The sequence below is a fragment of the Conger conger genome, chromosome 3, assembly GCF_963514075.1.
Source record: "Conger conger chromosome 3, fConCon1.1, whole genome shotgun sequence".
Lineage (NCBI taxonomy): Eukaryota > Metazoa > Chordata > Actinopteri > Anguilliformes > Congridae > Conger > Conger conger.
Window position 1 is genome coordinate 15,928,448 of NC_083762.1, and position 12,672 is coordinate 15,941,119.

A 12,672-nucleotide genomic window follows, 5' to 3' on the forward strand; every position below is an offset into this window, starting at 1 on the left:
TACCAGGGTTATTGCAATCCGAAGAACTTTCTGTAGTCTTCACCTACCCTGGGGTTTGCATACACAAACAGAGCTAAAGCAGAATCCTCTTAGAGCGTGTGTGTGTGAGAGAGAGAGAGAGAGAGAGAAGGAGGAAGGAGGAGAGAAGGGGGTAGAGTCATAGGGTAAAGAAAGGAAAGAGAAAGGTGAACACAGAGCCAGCGACAGAGAGGAGAAAGAAGAAGAGAGGGTAAGACAGACGATAAGGCCGGGGGAGACGGAGATAACAGACACGCAGACGTCTGCCCCGTCCTGCCTCCTCACCTGAGTGTAATCCCAACCTTCCGGATGTAGTTAAGAGAACAAGCCTGCCTCATTACCTCCATCAGCCCAGCCTGCAGAAGATCCGGAATGTTCTCTCAGCCCCGCCATCTCCAGGAATGCGCAAAACACAGCCCGGGACAGGGCGGTAATGAAGCAATCCATAACCTGGCTTTTTTTCCCACGGATTCTCCTTCCATTTTACAAATTTAATTTAGCATTCCGGAGTTTTCCACAAGCTTCTCGTCGTTTGAGGCCAGGAAATTAATTTAGAGTTTCTTCTGCTTTTATTCATTCCCTTGCGAGGCCTCGCAATTGCATTAGCTCCTATAGCGACCGTTTTGATTGACAGAACCGCTGCTGCGTGTGGATAGAAACGGCGACCTGTGCACTTACCAACGCACACTGTCACCCAGGAACACCATTAGCCTGTTCTTCCGCACAAATACAACTGCCAAAATAAAAGATAAAAGGTGCAATTTCAAAGAGTGCACCTCTGATTCCTATCATAACGATACACATGTGGATTCTATCTCTGCACACATCCTCTTATATCTGGTAAAGTAAAGCGTTTATCTGCCATGACTCATGCGACCCACTGTTTAATGCAGCGGGATATGTGCTGAAGTGATTCAGGTTAAGTATTGTGCTTAAGGGTACAACAGCATTTGCCCCCTTTGGGAATCGAGCCGGCAACCTCTGTATTGCAAGCACATTTCCCGACGCATTATAGCGCACCGCTTCCCACGGAGGCTGGAGCCGAGACTGGAGTGTTCTCTCTCGCTGCTTCCTGCCAGGGGACCGCACGCATTCCGGCAGAGCTCTTAAATTAATATCCGCACCCAAATGAGAAATGTGCTACCTTTCGGGGACCGCACTAATACACATACTTGCATAGCCTACTGGACTACATTACAGTATATTACATTACAGTCACTTAGCCAGAGCGACGTACAACAAAGTGCGTAACCATAACCGGGGACAAGTGTGCTGAAAACCCTAGAGGGAAGTATGGTTCCAAGTTCTAGAGTGATCGCATAGATAAAAAAGTTGAACCCTTGGAGAATAATCAGATAAACTCACCAAGTAGCAATACCGCAGTTTTGGCAATGAGAACAGTAGGAATAGTAAACTGATTATACACAAGTGCGATCATAACAGCAATAACATCAATCACGCTAATTCTGGGACCCGCCTCATACAGTCCCATTCTGGGTCCCGACCGAAAGATTAATATTAATACACTACTGCAGAGTGATGATTAATTATTCCGAGTTGACTCATAACTATTCTTACACACTGCCCTGCCCACGTTTCCAATCTTCATAACCCATACAGAGCACATTCTCATATGAACCATACTGTACTGCAACGTGACATTACACCCATGCCAAAAAATGCAGCATTTCACGCTGTTACAGTCCAAGCCTGACAGCCCCAAATGAAAGTCTATATTACACAATTTTAGGCATTTTTATTTATAATGAGGACGCTGTTGCAGATGATGAATGCTGAGTATGATGCATGCTCAGGGAAGATAATGTATATCTTGTTTGTTGCCTTTTGGCATTAATCGCCCCAGTTTTAGGTCTCCAAAATAAGACCATCAATGAAAGAGTGCTCTCTCTCTCTCTCTCTCTCTCTCTCTCTCTCTCTCACACACACACACACACACACACACACACAGGCATACACACACACACACACTCACACGCACGCATGTGCACAAACACACACTCTCTGTCTCACACAAACACACACCACACACACACACACACACAACTTAAGCAGGTTAAAACAATTCCATTCCATCTACTCTGTGTAGGGTTCAGTTGGGTGTTATGGTATGTGCTAATTATCATAGAACACACTGCCAAGTGCTACGTGAGAGAGAGAGTGTGTGTTTGTGTGCGGGATCTAAAAACATTATGCCCAAGCTAATTGCAAAACGTCGAGGTATTTGAACCCAGCAACGGAAGCGAAAGTTCTGCATGACTACACGTGTGAAATTCTGGGGAAAATTCGGTTTGAGCATTTAACACCCAAGCCGTCCATTCCTGAACGGAGGGTATTATCAGTTTTTTTTCAGCCGAGGTGGAGAAGATTAAAGCAGAAACAAATCCTGCAGGTGCAAGGTACTCTAATTACATTTTTCTTCCAAAAAGTAAAAATGTGCTGCTTTTTCACTTACCTGTAGGGCTGTATCTGTTCCCGGCTTCTCGGAGACAAATGCCACATTAATATTCAAACTTTTTCGGTGAATTCAGCTCACACTTCAGCCGAGCGTGAGCGGTGTGCCGCAGCTTCCCTGCGAGTTTCTCCTCTTTAAAGTTTCTGCGCGAAAAGCCGGGAATAACTTCACCGCCGCGCTCCTTCTCCCTTACACTACGACAGCCGCATACATCAACGCCATCCTGCGGTGGGTTAGTAACATCGGCTGTGTTTAAATGCTGTTCATTTACACAGAAAGGCGCTTATTTCTGTGATTCAGGCACCTTGCTGGAGGGTACGCGACCAGTGTCACATCCGGAATCACACCCTTATTCCTGGTTGTCAGAATTGAAGGTTCCCATAACGGAGGACACTTTCAGTGCTCGCAAACAACTGACTGTCACAATGTGAACCACTGGGAGAGAAAGTGCGGGAGTGAAAACACACGCATGCACGCACGCACACACACACACACACACACACACACGCACACGCACACGCGCACACACACACACACGCACATACACACACACACAAGCATGCACACGCACACACACGCAGACACACGCATACACACGCACACACACACGCACACACACACACACGCAAACGTGCACACACACACTCACACACGCACGCACACACGCACACACACGCAGACACACGCACACACACGCACACGCAAACGTGCACACACACACACACCACACACACCACACGCACACATGCACACACACACACACACACACACACATGCACAGACACACACACACACACCACACACACACACACACACACACACACACGCACAGACACACACACACACACACGCACACACACACACACACACATGCACAGACACACACACACACGCCACACACCACAGGCAGACACACACGCACACACACACACACACACACACGCACACACACACACGCACAGACACACAAACACACACACACACACATGCACAGACACACATATACACACACATGCACAGACACACACACACACACACCACACACCACAGGCAGACACACACACACACACACTCGGTCGCGCAGGCTTTGAGGTATGGTCTCTGCACAGGCTCTGATAAGAACACGGGGTAAACAGAGAGGCAGTGAGATTACAGGGGATCCATCGGAGCAGCACACAGAGCAGGAACACAAATGCACAATCCTCCACGGACGCACAGAACAAACAGGTGCAAATGGATTCAGTAAATGGAAAATATCAGCAGGGATCGGAATACGGCCATACATACTCGCAGCACAAACAGAATACCAAATGCATCGTGCTCCCTTAGCAGACCAAATTAAAAGGAAAAAAAAAGCATTATACTGCCTCCCTTAGTCATAAGCTCGACCCTATAAACGAGAGAACTGAAGAAAAGTGAAAAATGCTAATTCAGTATCGCTCAGGAATAAAAAACCAGCGCAACACCACCGCGTTTGGAAATTTAGTCGAGATGACGAGCGGAAATTATCTTTCCTGCTTCCCCGGCATTAAGTTCCTGTTTTTGTTTTGCTCGGCGGGCCCCGGACGACTCGAAGCAAGCGCGCAGGTGAGAGCGGGGAAAGCGTTTAGACGCCGGAGTGCCGGAGAAATTGCAGGGGCAGGCGGAATGAGAAAGCCTTAAGGGCGTACAGGAGAGGGCCTCCTGATGAAAAAGCGCCGAATTCACATCGCAAATGGATTTACGTACGTTTTAAAAAGCGGATGGGCGAGGACGGGATGGGCGGGGCGGCTGCGTGGTCTTCGCGAGCGAGCGCGGCGGGTTCGGAATTACCCAGGGAGGTGGGGAGGACAGCGCAGGCGGAGACAGGGAGGGAGAATGTCATTATTTGAGGGAAATGGACCTTGATTGCTGAGGGCGAGGTGCACATCACCCCCCCCCCCCCCCCCCGTCCCCCTCCGTTTCCCGATGCTCAAATCTGACATCAAGACCCCCCCCCCCCTCCCCCCCAGCAGGACCTCCCTGGCATACAGATCCACAGCTAGCCTGCAGTACCCTGTCAGCACATTTGCCATAAAGGCTGTGGGTGTGTTTAAATGAATATTAATACCGCACTTTGTCTCAGCAGTGCAGGAGCGGGAGAGATATACACACACACAATCGAGCCAGTAAAAAAACGCACACGTGCAAACGCGGTGGTGTTGGCTCTCGTGCTTCTTCGATCTGGAACGAGCGGCATTGTGCGGCAGGTCACTGAGGCAGGCTTTTTGTTTGAAGATGAATTGGTTGGCTTTGGAAGTGGGGGGGTGGGGTGGGTTAAAGAGAGGCAAACCTGACAGGTCAGACCTCAGCAACGAGGGTTCGGCGATGTGGCTGATCCGAACACGCTCCGTTAAATCAATTAATGAATGAATAAATAGATCAATAAATGGACTGACTATCAAGATAGATCAGACGGTAACCTGCATCTAAACTGCTTATTTCTTGACAGAGTCATGTGGAGTACTGTGTGCATTTCTGAGGACCGCACGATAAGAAAGATATGGAGGCGCTGGAAAAGGTTCAGAGAAGAGTAACCAGATTGATTCGATGTATAAAAGATCAGAGTTATGAGGATAGACTTAAGATGCTTAATCTCTTTAAGCTTAGTAAGAGGAGACTTAGGGGGGACTTGATTGAGGCTTTTAAATTAATTAAAGGGATTAACAAACTGAACTATAAGCGATTCTTCAGGGTGAGTTCGGTTAGCAGAAGGAGAAGGCACAAATGGAAATTGGCAAAGAAGAAATTCCGTACAGACATTAGGAAGCACTTTTTCACACAGCGAGTGGTTAATGCGGTGAATAGCTTGTCAGGACATGTAGTGGAGGCAGAAACACTGGGGGTTTTCATGACCAGGCTCGATACGGTACGAGATACTATTCAGCTTTTAGGCACACACACCATTCACTCACACATTCATTCACTCTAAGGACAATTTAGACCCTCAAATGTACCTAACCTGCATGTCTTTGGACTGCGGGAGGACACCAGAGCACCCGGAGGAAACCCACGCAGACACGGGGGGAGAACATACAAACACAGAAAGACTCTCTTCAGGATTCAAAGTGTACTTTCATCCTATGAGGTGACATCACTATTCGCTGCCCCTCAGTGTCATCCTGACCGTAATTTCTCATCTGATTATTTGCTCTGATAGATCCCTCATTACATGTCTGTTAGCATTAAGCTGATCTGAACTACTACACTTGGCTGGCTACAGCCCGGTTCCTCCTGAGATTTCTGCTCACTGGGGAGTTTTTTCTCGCCACCATTTCAGCGTTTTTCTTCACCCCGGGGAGTTCATTTTTTTTTGAGTTTCTGGTTTTCTGGTTTTTACCCAATTTTCCTTTTTCTGTTCGCTCAGTGCCTGTGTGACAGTACCTCTGTAAAAAAAATAAAATAAAAATACCATAAAAATAAAATGGAGTTAAATTGAATTGAACGTTTCTAAACTACATGCAGTCTGTGAAGAGGAGAAGACCAACACGACCCTCCCATTTCAGTGCACTCACACAAAGGGCAGCCATTACAGAGAAGCTCTTCCTCCCTAGTACGTCTTAAAAGCATCTTAACAAGCTTACTTTCTTATTTGGTTGCCCTGCTACCTCTATTGTTCTCTTATCAAAATCATTTCCAGCACCATTTAACAGCTGTGTGTGTGTCCATACTCTCAGAAATAAACTAACAGTGGCGGTGTTTGTTCTTCAAAGATCGCATTTCCGAAATGCACTCTGAAAGTACAGTTGCAGCCACAGCTACAAGCATTTGTACCTTTTTAGGCACTTTCCCTAGTTATATTTCTGAGTAGAACTGCTGTCCAAGAACTATTTTTATAGTTTGTGATATTCTTGGCAGTCACTCTCATCTGGTCACATGACTTCTGGTTCACACACCCTCCTGTCCCCGCAACAGGAGATATATAGGAGTAATAGATACACACCTCACTTGTGGGGACCACCATCTAGGCCTTTTACCAGAAACCTTCTGATTCACTTCTGTGTGAATAGTCTAGGAACGAGAGGATCCTAGGGGCAGCCCGGAGAAAAAGCATTAAAATTCATAGGCGTAGGATATAGTGAAATATCAATAGGCCGATGAACACCCATTGCTGTAGCCCATAAAGAAAGGGTTTTTTAAACGGGGCTCACTACCCTGCCCAGCGTGCATCGCTTAAATCTGATGCTTTATGGGAACCAAAACGACCACACGTGGTCTCACAGAAAGAGTCGACAAAGACAGCCGAACCGATGGAGCATACCCTCCCTACAAATCCACAGAGAACCCGCGCGTTCTGCAGACACTGCCACACAACGGAGGCTAGTAGTGTAGTATATAGTAGTGTAGCACTCGATCATAGAATGCTGAATATGCTAGTAGCACAGTAAATAGTATACAGCTATCTGGTGGCTTAGGGATGGTATTTACACCTTTTTCCATCCCTTCTGTTACTCTGTAAAGTGTCCTTGTGGCACAATACAAATAAAACTGAATTGGATTGGACTGTGGTGTAGTAGTTTTTTGTATCCTATAGTATAGCATCCTATACTAACTGCCAGGAATAATCATCTGTCTAAATAAATTAATACTTCCTGAATACGTCATAAATGATACTGCAAATGTCATTTTAGTTTAGTCCCCTGCAGCATTTATGACAATTTCTGACCTCGTTAGCAGCCAAGGAAGAAAATCTGGGCATTTGTGAAGTCACACATTCTATGCAGTGTTTCATTGGTCCAGAGCTCTCCCAGGTTACCAGGGCTCAACTTTGTTCCGTGGTTACAGTTCAGCCTTGACGATCACCAGCGGAATTCAAGTCAGGACATTGTGAAGAGCCCAGAAGCTTGATTCCCACCTCCTCCAACCCACTGCTCCGCACTGCAGCTACAAAAGCCTCATCATCCGCTCAAACAGAACAGGCACTCATCTCAAGAAAACATTTCTGTGGTTGGAAAGCACTGCCTGGCTGGGTACTGTGGGTACACAACTCCGCATTCTGACACAGTCCTACAGTGAGAGGTGTTTTATTTATTTTTTCGAGCTGTCAGCGTTGCCGTTGCCGACCGTTATCGGCCACATTTACATTTGGCTGGAATGTTTTCCTTACCTCGGTGCCACACATCCATCATTATCTCCCCCTCACAACCTGACTGCTTCCTGTCACATCCCTCTGAAGTTATTACTCTCTCGCTCACCCCACTCAATCCACGCCAGCATCCCTCCGATGCGCCCTCGATCACGGAGCGGGAAGGACACTGCTGGCGCTCCTCAGACGCCGGCCGAGACCGGAGCTTTCCGCAGAGCGCTCTAAAACTAGCCGACGCCGATGACAACGGGCCGGAGAAACTAATTGTGGATGAAAACCGTACATGCTAATGCTCCGGCTCTTCGACCGTAGGCCGAGGATTCACACCAGGCTCCTGGTGATGCACGGTGTAGTAAAAAGATAATAGACTGTGTTCAGTAAAAAGATGATAGATGGTGTACAGTAGAAAGTTGATACATGGTGTACAGCAAAAAGGTGATAGATGGCGTACAGTAAAAACGTGATACACGGTGTTCAATAGAAAGGTGATAGACAGTGTTCAACAGAAAGGTAATAGACAGTGTTCAATATAAAGGTGATAGACAGTGTTCAATAGAAAGGTGATGTACAGTAGCAAGGTGATAGATGGTGTTCAGTAGAAAGGTGATAGACAGTGTTCAGTAATTCAGTAGAAAGGTGATAGAAGGTGTTCAGTAAAAAGGTGATAGACAGTGTTCAGTAGAAAGGTGATAAACAGTGTTCAGTAAAAGGTGATAGAAGGTGTTTAGTAAAAAGGTGATAGACAGTGTTCAGTAGAAAGGTGATAGACGGTGTTTAGGAAAAAGGTGATAAAAATGTTCAGTAGAAAGGTGATAGATGGTGTTCATTAGAAAGGTGATAGATGGTGTTCAGTAGAAAGGTGATAAAAGTGTTCAGTAGAAAGGTGATAGACGGTGTTCAGTAGAAAGGTGATAGATTGTGTTCAGTAGAAAGGTGATAGACGGTGTTCAGTAAAAGATGATAGAAGGTGTTCAGGAAAAAGATGATAGTGTTTGTAGAAAGGTGATAGACGGTGTTCAGTAGAAAGGTGATAGACGGTGTTCAGTCGAAAGGTGAGAGAAGGTGTTCAGTAGAAAGGTGATAGACAGTAAAAAGGTGATAGACAGTGTTCAGTAGAAAGGTGATAGAAGGTGTTCAGTAGAAAGGTGATAAAAGTGTTCAGTAGAAAGGTGATAGATGGTGTTCAGTAGAAAGGTGATAGACGGTGTACAGTAAGATGGGGATACACGGTGTTCAGTAAAAACCTAGTCAAAGTAAAGAATGGCCCAGCACACGTGCAGGGCGACATCTTACCGGCTTGCGATGAATCACCTGCAGAGACAAAGAAGAGGACAGATATTCATGTCTCTGCTCCCATACGGATATTAATGATATATGACATAACTCTGTAATTATGCACTTTAGTCCCCCCTCCGCACCCACCACAACCCACATTCTGAAACAAAAGATCAGTTACCTATAACACAGAACACACATCAGTTACAGAACCCTTCCCCACGTAACTGTATGGCACAGAAAAGAAAGGAAAACTATAACAAGACACCCCCCCATCTTCACACAGAAGTATAGTTAATGTGATATTAACCCAAAAACCGCACAAGCCTGGTGGTCTCCCACAGCATGTGACCTGAGAGGAACAATACAGCCCAACCTTGAGGCGAAATTATTCAGGCCTTAAATCTGCTTATGCACTGTTTCTACAATGCCATGAGAAAGTTTCTTACGATCAGCAGTTGATCTGTACTTTTTGATTCCTTATTGGGTTAGCACAAGTCGTTGGAAAACCTACAATGTTGCGTAGGAAATGGCCAGAAGAACGATTTATCTCGCGGTTGTTCCCCATCGCACATGCACAGTGTCTCGAAATTGAGCGCTTTCTCTGTCTTCTCTCAGAGGAACAGCACACTTACATAACTACACATGCTCATAGCACTTCCCTTAGCCTCTCATACGGCTAGGCTAAAGGGGAGGAGGAGCTTCCCTGACATGTTGCCATCTTTCTTCCTCTACCATCTTTGATGTCACCTTGATACTACTGTATATGGTACACCCTGGGCAAGGTGATCTTAAACAGGACAGCACCTCAAACGTGCGTCACGCAACGAGTCCTCCGACACTACCGGGCCGCTTGAAAGGTTCCCGTGTATGCTGTGTAAGGCCTTGCCCTTTGTTTTGCATTTATTCTTTTAAAACAGTTTAAAATGTGAAATTGAAAGAAAAAAGGATTCAGAAACTGCTTTTAAAAAGCCTTCAGACTGCATGAAGTGAAGCATGAATGAGCGCAAATTAAATAAAAAAACTGGCAAACACGAATGTGTAGAAAATACAAAACCCGGCTTTTTCCAAAAACTGATTTTTTTTTCATTAACAATCTGAGAAATAACCTGAATGCAGCATTCAAATGAGCTTCAGAGAAATTCATAAATGTTTCTGCTGAAAAAACACCTTTTAATTCACACATATATTCACAGGCATTCAGTAGAAGATGACATGGTATTCTTGCCTTTGTTGGCTATTTGGGTCAGGAGTATAATGATTTACTGTGATGGCTAATAGTGTTACTGATGTGGAATTTGCCTTTGTTACACATTAATAAAACACACTTTAGCCCGCAAGGCCAGCTCAAAATGAGCACTGATTGCACTGCGAAAAACACAGGTAGCATCAGCGGAAAAACACGACTTTCTGACTCACAAAGAACCCAAGTCATTTCATTACGTACTGCTGGCTCAATAACACACACTGTAATCTTGCCATTTCTGTACAATTACATTTCTTCATAACATATTCTATTTGATGTATTAATATCAGGATATCAGGAAAAGTACAGAATAAATATATGACTCAACCTCAGAACTTGGCCAGTTTCTTTTCATTATCATTTGGTTTTGGACAAAGGTTATTAAACCAGGTCTAAGATATAGGCTACAATATACTACAGATACCTTCCAGTGCCAAACTGTAGATAGTGGATATACTGTATCACAGTCTGTATTAGGCCTGTTTTAATGACCTTGCGCAATATAAAGTCCGGGGTTAATCAGCTCTGTCAGTGTGCACTCGATCCCTATCCGATTTATATAAACTGGCGTTATAAATTTGAGTTAACACTAAATGTTTAGTGCGGAGGGGGAGCCCAGCCACAGAATCTGGAGTAGCCTACGGTGTCCCTGTCTCCCCTGTGTCCTTGTAGCTCTGCTCAATACAAGAGGACTCCTTGGCCTGAATACATATTGAATAAATTGAAGAGACTTTCATGAATAAGCATATTTTAATGAAGGATGCCAGCTTGGTGCAGTGTGTGTCCTCTAATTGTGGAAGGGGGAGGGGGTTGTGTAAATGAGGGTTGAGTCTGGGAGGGGGTTGTGTAAATGACGGTTGATTGTAAAGGAGGGGGTTAAGAAAATGAGGGTTGATTCTGGGAGGGGGTTCTGTGAATGAGGGTTGAGTCTGGGAGGGGGTTCTTTAAATGAGGGTTGAGTCTGGGAGGGGGGTTCTGTAAATGAGGGTTGAGTCTGGGAGGGGGTTCTTTAAATGAGGGTTGAGTCTGGGAGGGGGGTTCTGTAAATGAGGGTTGAGTCTTGGAGGAGGTTCTGTAAATGACGGTTGATTCTGGGAGGGGGTTCTGTAAATGAGGGTTGATTATAGGAGGAGGGGGTTCTTTAAATGAGGGTTGATTCTGGGAGGTGGTTCTGTTAATGAGGGTTTATTCTGGGCCACAATAGTAAACTGGCTTGAATCAGCATCACTGGGAGGGACAGCACACACACAGTTACACTCACAGAGGCTAGGAAAGGGACAGGCATGTCTCTCATTGCTGTCTTCAAGAGTTACTGTCTCTCTCTCAATGGCAGTCTCCTCAACTAGTGCCAAGAGTATTGGGGCCGCACACACACACACACACACACACACACATACATACATGCACACAGACACACACATACACACACACACAAACATGCATACATGCAGACAGACACACAGGTGAACACCCACACATACGCACACATAATCTGCGTGCTTGCACACACACACACACACACACACATACACAGAGTACACATACCGCACACACACCAGTTATGTGGTTCATGCATTGTTCAATCACTCAGACAGTAATTTACTCCATCCTTTAGATCAATGGGGGAATTTGATAATTACCTTTGCATTCAGAATCATACAGACTCAATTGATTCAATATCCTGCCTGAAACGTTTAGGTCTGTTTCTCTTTCGATGCTGTAATTTCGATCATACAACATTAATGGCTCGATTAAAAACCCAGTAGGATGTAGACTTGGTGCCGGTTTGGTTCAATATAGACAGCTTCTGTCTGGGACATAGTTTTGAGTGGCACTTGGTGAAGTAATGTCCTCTATTGGTCCTCTTAACTGTGGAGTTCCCCACGGGCCTATGCTTAGGCCTGATCTGAATCCATCCTCTGCTCATAGGTACCTGCGTGATATGAGCTTGTCACTGATATCAAACCCTGGTGCTGCCAGGCTTTCCAGCAGAATTCTGAAGTGACTACAGCTCTGATTTTGGGATTAAGAAACGGTCCAATTCAGCCAAATTGTTATTTTTGACAGCGCGCTTAAAAATACATAAAACATAATTTGCACAAATATCATTTCAGAAACAAGTTAAAAGAGATATTTATTGTCATTTCCAGACGCTGAGAAGGCATTCAGGCATTAATCTCCTCAGGAAAAGACGACTGTAATGCTCTCTAATCACGTCTAAATAGCCGCGCATATCTCTCCGGCAGCTGTGGTGCGATACCGCTGTTTACAAAGAAGAACGCGCCGGTGGAGAAGAGGCGTCGAGCCGGAGAAATCCAGCCTGAGGTTCCCTCTCCAGAGGCAGCCTGAAGCCTGAAGCACTCTTTCATCTACAGTCAGACCAGCCCACAAACGGCTCATATTAATGTGGGTAAACGCGTAATTATTGGTGTAATTATTTTTGGGGTGAGCGTGGGGGGTGGGGGGGGGGGGTGCAGCAGTGCCGTGCGGTATTTGGGCTCAAGGCCTCCTGGACGTCAGGCAGAGAAAGACAGTGATCCTCCAGACAGGGGAAGA

At 45.6% G+C, this 12,672-nt stretch overlaps 1 protein-coding gene across 1 annotated transcript in view; it reads right to left on the minus strand.

Moving 5' to 3' along the window:
• nrxn2b (neurexin 2b) overlaps positions 1 to 12,672 on the minus strand; it is a 794,861-nt gene that overhangs the window by 528,007 nt on the left and 254,182 nt on the right. The window contains exon 7 of the mRNA XM_061234183.1: positions 8,889 to 8,906. Within this exon, the coding sequence (XP_061090167.1) occupies positions 8,889 to 8,906 (18 nt within the window). The remainder of the gene's footprint in view (positions 1 to 8,888; positions 8,907 to 12,672) is intronic.